Source organism: Acomys russatus, chromosome 4 (assembly GCF_903995435.1).
Source record: "Acomys russatus chromosome 4, mAcoRus1.1, whole genome shotgun sequence".
NCBI lineage: Eukaryota > Metazoa > Chordata > Mammalia > Rodentia > Muridae > Acomys > Acomys russatus.
Window position 1 is genome coordinate 53958555 of NC_067140.1, and position 9055 is coordinate 53967609.

At 42.0% G+C, this 9055-nt stretch overlaps 1 protein-coding gene across 1 annotated transcript; it reads left to right on the plus strand.

Moving 5' to 3' along the window:
- The first annotated feature begins 8510 nt into the window (after positions 1-8510).
- Positions 8511-8830, plus strand: LOC127188437 (small cell adhesion glycoprotein-like). The gene is given in 2 exon segments (XM_051144897.1): positions 8511-8562; positions 8565-8830. Coding segments are annotated over 2 exon segments (318 nt in total).
- Positions 8831-9055: the final 225 nt, after the last annotated feature.

A 9055-nucleotide genomic window follows, 5' to 3' on the forward strand; every position in this document is an offset into this window, starting at 1 on the left:
ATCCTATCATGTTCATCTTTTCAAATCATTTTACAGTGAATTCTCCCCAAATTTTTGCAGGGACACAGTGTCTGCTGGGAGAAGGCTCAGCCCACTCTTTCAAGGAATCAATTTTGTCAGAGTTGAACTACTGGACCCTTGTCAGCACTGGGAAGGATTTACGAGCTGTTGTTATGGCCTCTTTGCTCCTTCACATGTGACCATGTGAGAAGTGAAGTCAGTTCTTCTTGGGATGGCATGAGAGGCTCCTAAGGACTTGTTTCCTTATGATTTCGCCTTCTGTTTACTTTCTTCACTTCCACAGTCAGCTCAGAGGACTCTGGGGACATTGAGATTGAAGCACGAGGTTTTGATGTCCTAGGACGCAAGTCAAATGCAAGTGAGTAATCTGGGCTCTGAGCAGCTCAGTGGGCCTGGAAGTTATTACATGGAAAAAAGCAGACCCCAAATTAAAAAGAAAATATTGGAAGTTCATAAAATACAAAAAACCCCACCAATTCATTACTCTCATCCACATTCTTTCTCTCCCCACCTCCTCCTCCTCTCTCTCTCTCTCTCTCTCTCTCTCTCTCTCTCTCTCTCTCTCTCTCTCTCTCTCTCGCTCTCTCTCTCCCCTCCTCTCTCTCTCTGTGTCTCTGTCTCTGTCACTGTCTCTCTCTGTGTCTCTGTCTCTGTCTCTGTCTCTCTCTCTCCCCTCCCTCTCTTCCTCCCTCTCTTCCTCCCTCTCATCTCTTTTCTACCTTCTGATTCTGAAGGTTTTCCTCTACACAGGAATCACATATTTGCTACAGAAACCACAATGACATCTGAGTCCTTACCTGATGGCTTTCAAACCCTACTGAGGCTTTGGGCTATATTAAGTGGATTCTGATTCAATAGAGTAGAGCCACTGATACCCATCAAAGCACTCAATAAAGTGATAGGCACTTACAACTGATAAACATCAGACTGAAAAATGTATCAGCTCTCTGTATGTCAGTGGTCCTCAGCCTTCCTAATGCTATGATCCTTTAATACAGTTCCTCGTGTTGTAGTGACCCCAAGAACAAAACTCCTTATTGCTACTTCATAACTGTAATTTTCATAGTGTTATGAGTCTTAATGTAAATATCTGACATGTAAAGTATCTGATATTCAATCCCCAAAGGGGTCACGACCCACAGATTGAGAACAACTGCTGTGTGTACAGCTCAGCATCCCCAAGAGAGGCTATTTCAGTGGGGCAAAGAGAAGAGACATTGATTAAGTGGTGTGAAGAAAGTTGAGAAAGTTGAATAATAATAAAGTGATGTTTCTCTATTAGGGCATGCAGGGGAAAGGGGAAATTCCCTAAATTAAAAAAAAAAAAAGGACTGGGCGTGGCGGGGGTGGTAAGGGGAGGAGGCAAAGCCAATAAACAGTCCTGCAAAGACCAGCTAATTGGAGCTGATCCTAGAGCTGAGACTAAATAGGAATGCTAAACTTCTTCTCAAAAGTCAGCTGGTGCCTGAAACCAGTGCTAGGGTCATTAGGACATAGCTGTGGCCTCTCTAGGCAGACTAAGGCTCACTGACGTATGGTGGAGCAGGTGATAATTACTGAGTCCAACTGGCCAAAGTAAGTCCACCAATCAGCCCTCTGGGTATTTGTATGACTGTGGAAGATTCGTTGCTAGATTAATAGTTGTTCTCTCATAGTCTTAGTGTAATCTCCACGTAGAGTTGACAGGATTATAAGAACATCTAGGCATTTATAGAGCACAGAGCAATCTATGTGGTGTGTGATGATCAAATAGGGTTCATTTGAATTTCTCTCTTCCAAACATGAACAATTTATATAAGCTGGGCACTTGAAGACTCTTCTTTATCTGTTGAATCAGAACACAGAATGCTGTGGACTACAGTTACAATGCTAGGCTACAGAAGACCACAGCTAAGTCCTCGGATCTGCTTTTGCTTCCCTGATCTAACTAACTTCTCTCTCTCCATCCTCCCCACTACTCTTCCTAGTCTCCGGTGACCACTATTGCTTGTTCTTCCTCTACAAGACTGACTTTTTTTTAGTTGCCTCACGTTGGTTAAACCATGTGTGCCTTACTTGGGCTTGCTCTTACTGTGAGAAAACACCATGACCAAAAGCAAGTTGGGAGGACAGGATTCATTTAGAGTATATTGCTATATCACTGTTCATCACTGAAGGAAGTCAGAGCAGGAAGTAAAACAGGGCACAAGCCTGACAGCAGGAAAAGAACCAGACGTCATGGGGGGGTTGCTGCTTACTGGCTTGTTCTCATGGCTCGCTCAGCCTGCCTTCTTAGAGAACCCAGGACCTCCAGCACAGCGATGGAGCTTCTTAATTACATTTTTATTGCTGTGATAAACACCGTGACCCAACGCAACTTAGGGGAGGAAGGGTGCGTTTCCTCCTGCAGCTTATAGCCCATCATCCAGGGAAGGCAGGGCAGGAACCTGCAGGCAGGAGCTGATGCACAGGCTATGGGGTGTCACTGCTTACTGCCTTGCTCAGCCTGCTTTCCTATAAAATCCAGGGGCACCAGCCCAGGGATGACACCTCCTAGAGAGAGTCCAGCCCTCTCATATCAACCACCAACCGAGAAAATGGACTACAGCCTTGCCCAAAGGCCAGTACTATGGGGCATAGTCCCAACCAAGGCTCCTTCTTCTAAATAAATCTAGCTGTGTCAAGTTGACATAAAACTTAAAAGCACAGCCCACTTGCTGATAATACATCATACTGAGGAAAGACCTGGTCCATGCACAGAATCAGTAAAGTACTGGCTAGTACCAGCTGACAGAAATGAAGTGTGTGTGTGTGTGTGTGTGTGTGTGTGTGTGTGTGTCTGATTGTGTGAGTGTGTGTCTAATCTCTGTATGTAAATATGTGTATGAGTGTGTATGTCTGTGTGTTAGTGTGTGAGTGTATATATATGAGTGTGTGTAGTCTATGTGTGTAAGTATGCACATGTGTGTGTATTGTCTGTGTGTGTTTCTGTGTCTGGCTGTGTATGTGAGTGTGAGTATGTGTCTGTGTGTGTATGTGTACGTGTGTACTGATCTTACTTTGACATATTGAAATGGGCCTTAGTGAGTGCACAGTAACATTAGATTTTTTCATGACGTTGCATCATAAACTCCATGGTAGATTTAAAACTCTAAATCAAAATGCACTTACTATATCTAACCTGATAACTATTATAGGTTAGCTCAACCTACCTTAAAGGAGTTCAGGACCCTTACATTTATCTACACGTATGTAAAATATCTACACACACAATTCTTATCTTACGATAAACTACTGACTATATCGTGTGTATTATTGAATGCTGTACTGAAAATGAAAACCAGAGTGGTTAATAATATGTGCACCTTCACACTGTGATACTTCAGGACTTTGTATATTTATACCAAAGAAATTGAAATACTTCACAAATCAGGGTTGCTCCAACTCTCCACTCTGCCTCCAACAGGATCATTGGAATTCTTCTTTCAGGAATATTAAGTAAAATTTGCATGAGCTTTTTTTTTTTTTAATCAATATATAGGTCCAACAAGAAACTGAATGCTATCAACAATATTCCAGTTCAGAGATTAGAATGGAGCTAAACTACATTCTCTGATAAATGGCCTTGGGACATAATTTGTTTACTGACAACAAATGGCTGCCCCTTTAGATTTCTCAGGCAGCAAGAAGAGACTGTTCTAAAACTCAGCTTCCCATGGGCCTGAGATCCTAAGATCTCAGGCTGATACGAATGTGGCACTTATCGGAACTACCCTTTGCATATCTGGAACCTCAGGCAGGCTACCACGGACAAAGAGATAATTCCATGCACAAAAAGCTGCTCCTAGGCTTATAGAGCAACAGAGAGCCATAAAACAAGGTCTCCTTTCTGCAAGCCATCTCTTCGGTGCGTCCAACCCCAGTGCTTCCAGACTGTTAGTGGAAGTCCTTCTCTCATGAAAGGATAAGTGGGCATCAGTATAAGACAGCTCTCAATAAGCAAAAGGAAACCGTGTAGAGCCCTTTGGCAAAACGACGGGAGAAATGCATTCTGCTATTTGTCTGTTTTGTGTTATAAGTTGGCAGGAGAGAGACAAAATGTTTCTGTTTTCTCAAAATAATGATGACAAAGAAACTTCTTCCACATAAAGACCAAGGTAATCTGCGGATCTGATGTTATGAAGATAGCTTTCGTTTTCCACGAACAACAGGCCCTCTGCATAAGCACACGCACCACAAATTCACATGCAAAATTAAAGCATAAAGATGATTTGAACGTGAATGATAACATCTGCTCTTACATACATGAGAGCTTCATTTCCAAAGGGGAAATAAAAAGGGAAAGCATGCAAACAAAATGTCTAAGTTTTTGGACTATGGCCATGAAATATTATTGAGATTAGACGACGGGTGAAGCCGTGGTCATGTTAGTGATGAGAAACTGCGCCTGTCTAACCAGATGTGAATCATAACATCTCCATGGCAATGACCAGGCAGCCAGCCAGTGCTATTTTCCCGTCCACAGTCACAGAATGAGAATCCCAATGGTGTACTGATTTGCTGATTTGATTTTAACTTTGTGTGTGTGTGTCTGTGTTCATATGTGCTTATTTGTGTACACATATATGTGCGTGTGGAGACAGGAGGTCAACACGGGTGTCTTCCTCTATCACTCTCCACCTTACGTTTTTGGCTGAGTCTCTTGCTGTACATGGAGAGCACTGATTGGCTGGAGTGGCTGAGCAGTAAGCTCAGGCATCCTGTTGTCTCAGCCTCCCTAGCACTGGAGTCTCAGGGAGCTCAGGTCTCCAGCTGAGCCTGATGGGCACACTTGGGGAAGCTGTTCGCACAGGGTCTGGGGATCTGAACTCAGGTCCTTGTGTTTGTGCAGAAAACGCTTTACCAACTGAGTTATCTCCCTGCCCTCTGTGCCCAGCAGTTTAAATTTTATTTTTGATAATATAATATAATTGCATTCTCCCTTCCCTTTCCTCCATCCAAACTCTCCCATATGCCCTTCCCTGCTCCTCTTCAAACCCATGATCTATTTTTATATTATGTGTTATTACATACATATACATTCATGTTTATGCATATATATTTCTAAGTATAACATGCTCACTGCATATAATCTACTTCTATGTGTTTGCAACTGAACACCCAATTGCTGGGTTCCTCCCTGAGGCAAATATAATCAAAACACATGTATGAAAGTGTCAAAAACTAATTTATAAAAAGTACTAGAAATGTGCAGCATTGCATTAAGGATCATGGTAAGTCCCTGTCATCATTATGAAGGCTTAAGTTAGTACAGCTTTTCTCTGAAGCACTGTGTCCTGCCAAAGAAGAGCTTAACGGTGATCAGTTCCTCCTTCCAACGGTCTTCTATAAGAAATTGACCCCAAAGTAATCATTCTGACAGCAAACAAACAACAAAACAAAAAGCTGCTTTTGTTTTTAAGGTGATTAAATAAATAAAGGGGCATTGAGAAGATTAAATAGATTTTCCCCAATAAATATTATTTTTTGGTAGAATCCTTGAAGTCTTGCAGATATAACTACAGTGTTATGTAAGGTTAAAAAAAATCATAATTCTGAAATTACATGTCCAGCATAGCTATGAAAGATGCACACAGACAAAACACCCTCAGCAAATATGCCCGAGTGCTTCACACAGTGATTCGAGGGTAATAGAGAGGAAGTGGATGAAATCATTCAAGAATGAAAGATCTCCACTTAAGTTGTTTCTACGATCTTTAAATGTTGTAAGGAGTTATCCTTTATCAATGCTGTATAGAGTGTAGAATCTTCCAAGAGCATAGCATGTCTTTTCTTTAAGTACTGGCTGCAGATTTCATTGGTTTGGGTTTAACGTTTGTTGCTTTGGTTTTTAGGCCAAGTCTCTTTATGTAACTGAGGCTGGCCATGAACTTTGTACATAGCCTGGGTTCATCTTTCATGTGCGATTCTCCCAGGTCCAGAGTACTGAGATCATAGCTGTGTGCCACCACACTCACTCAAACTTTATTTTGGGAGGATAATATATTTTAAAAACTCTTTTTTTCTTTTTGTGTTCCTCTTTTTTTTTTTTTTTTTTTATTGTTTTCTTCATTTTTTGAGGTCACAGAGATTTTTTGTCCTTTCATCTTTGGGTATTTGGTTTCCTTGGCATGGGTTTATGAGAAAAATTATAATTTTCCATGTATATAACCAATGACCCCAGCAACCTGTCTTAGAAAGTCTTCACTGTTCTGCAAGATGAGCTCAGGGCTCTTCTTCTAGAATCTTATGTTTTCACACTGGCCCAATTATTTACCCCTGGGCTGCTGCTGACTTCACCGTCTCTTGTAGCGTTATTGGTGGCTGTCCTTCTAAGGATGCCTCTGCCATGCTCTTCTTTAATAGTACTTTGCTTATTTGCTGACCCTCTGAACTTTCATACACTTTCAAATCAATTTACTAGAAAGCTGTTGGGATTTTTTCTTTTACTATTTGCATCTGTACACGTGGTGTGTGTGTATACATGTGTGTCTTTGCATGTATACATGTGCAAGTATATGCAAGTACATGTCTGAATGTGGAGGCTTGAGGTTAATGTCGGAAATCGTCCTTCATATATCTTCCATATAATTTGCTGAGTCAGGGTTTCCTAATCAAACACAGAACTCATCTAAACTGAGATTGCTAGACTCCAGCCAGTCTGCACTGGGGATCCCCAATCTCCTCTCCACCTCCCAAGTATTGGACTATGGGCAGGCCACCACTCTAGCCTGGAGTTTGATGGGTTCGTGAGGGCTTAAGTTCTAGGCCCCACACTTGTATAGCAAGTGCTTAACTATAGATCATCTCTCTAGACCCTGCCGGGGGTTTGTATGAAACTTATATGCATATAGTGGGGACCAAATCCAAGAAACCACTGCCCAGACTAAAAGCAACTCTACAGTTTCAGATCTTATGTCTATGTTTCCCAATCTATCTTAAGTTGATTCTTATTTAAATGATAAAGGTCCAATTTTATTCTTTTATTTTAAATATAAGTAGGCACTTTAATGACATTTATCAAATATAATCCTGTCTTTCCCCACTATGTGTCCTTGGCATTTTTGTCAGTGCATCTATAGTCGATACATACATTTATTTCTATGCTCTCTATCTTGTTTGGTTGACCAATGCCTACTTTGTGCCATTGTCATATTATGTTTATTACTGCTTTTATGCTGAAATTAGCTGACGGGATTCCTTCAGCCTTGAGCCTTTTGTTTAAAAAATGCTTTGCCTATTTAATGTCTTTTGTGGTTTCAGGTAAATGTTAACATTTTTTCTGATTTCTGTAAATTATAATATTAGAATTTTTATAGGGATAATTTTTTAAGCTGCATGATGGTAGAGCACCTTTAATCTTAGCACTATGGAGGCAGAGGCAGGCAGATGTCTGTGAGTTGGAGGCCAGCCTCAAGTGCAGAGCAAATTCTAGGACAGCCAGGGCTACACAGAAAAACCCTGTCTTTAATTTTTTTTAAACAAATGGAAGAGGAGATGGCTCAGTAGGTAAGCTGTTTGATGTGCAAACATGAGAACGTGACTGGATCCACAGAATCCGCACACAAGGCAAGCATGGCAGCACAAGTCTGTACTGTCAGCCAAGCAGCATGAAATGCACGGTTTCTGGAGGTTTTCTGACTAGACTAACCAGTTTAGCCACATGATGAGCTGAAAGCTTTAGTAAAAAATGTCCCTCAAAACAGGTGGAGAGAAACACAAACAAGGCATTGTGTGTCAACCTCTTGCTTCCACATACTCTCACACAGGATAGGACACTATTACCTGCACACACACATAGACTACACACACATACACCTTTATATACACTAAAAAGGACAATAATTGAGGCTAAGGAGTGAGCTTATGGCTCACTTGGAAAGATTTTTGCCTTATAAGCAGATAGACATGATTTTGGACAACAGAATCCACACTTTAAAAAATGTTAAAGCCAAGCATAGAAATCCACATACAAGCCACACAGTTATAATCCAAGTACTGAGAAGATGGAGGTAAGTGATGCCTGGGACTCACCAGCCAGCCAGTCTAGCCTATTTGACAAATTACAGACTGGTAAGAGACTCTCTCTCAAGAAAAAAAAAAAAAAAAAAAAAAATGGTGGAAGCCCCTGAGAAATAACAGCTGTCTTCCAGCTTCTCCATCTACCACTTCCTTCCACCACACACACTCATGCACGTCACAAAGAAAATCAATTAATTAGTCAATTTTGGCACTTAACATTGATGGCACAGAAGTGTAAACTGTGGTACAAGACTACTGTCTATAAACAATTTCACACCCTTCAAGTTGGGTAACCTAGAAGAAACGTCCTAACTCAGGAAAATGGAACCTACCAAGAATGAGTCGTGAAGAAACTGGAAAGTGAAAAGGATGCAAGGCAGCCGGCCCAGCCCTGCCAGCCATCAGACTGGAACGATCTGACCCTCTGAGATACTCTGCCCTCAGCAACAATGGACAGTCTACCGGCTACATCTTCTCCTCCTGCAGAGTAGATGACCATGCCAGTTTTCAGGCCCCTGAGACCCTGCCCCTACAAGCTGAAAAAGCCAGCACAGCATTCACTGTAGTTGTTATCACCTTGGGGCTCTTCACTCTGTTCTCAGTGATGACCTTGATCTTCTTTTACCTGCACAAAAACAAAGGCAGCTACGTCACCTACAACCCAGCAGAAAGGAAGGCCAGTGGCACCCTCCAGATGGAGAGTGGCTCAGCCAAGGGCAGGGAGAAGGGAAGTGCTTCATCTGATGATCCCCAGAGGCTGATTCTGTAGTTAGGGAAAGTCTGCTCTGAAGCCACTGAGTGGCATTGAGTGATACGGGCAAACCCACTCACCTCCCAGGACAGAGCCAATACTGGCATCACCAACACCGGGGTCCAGGGACATGAAAAAAGCTGTTCATGATGCTATAGAGGAGCTTTTGTAAGGAAGCTGGATCCACAGGAAGGCGTAAGGCCAGGAGGGATAGGAGTGTGAGAACATTACCTCCTCTGTTTG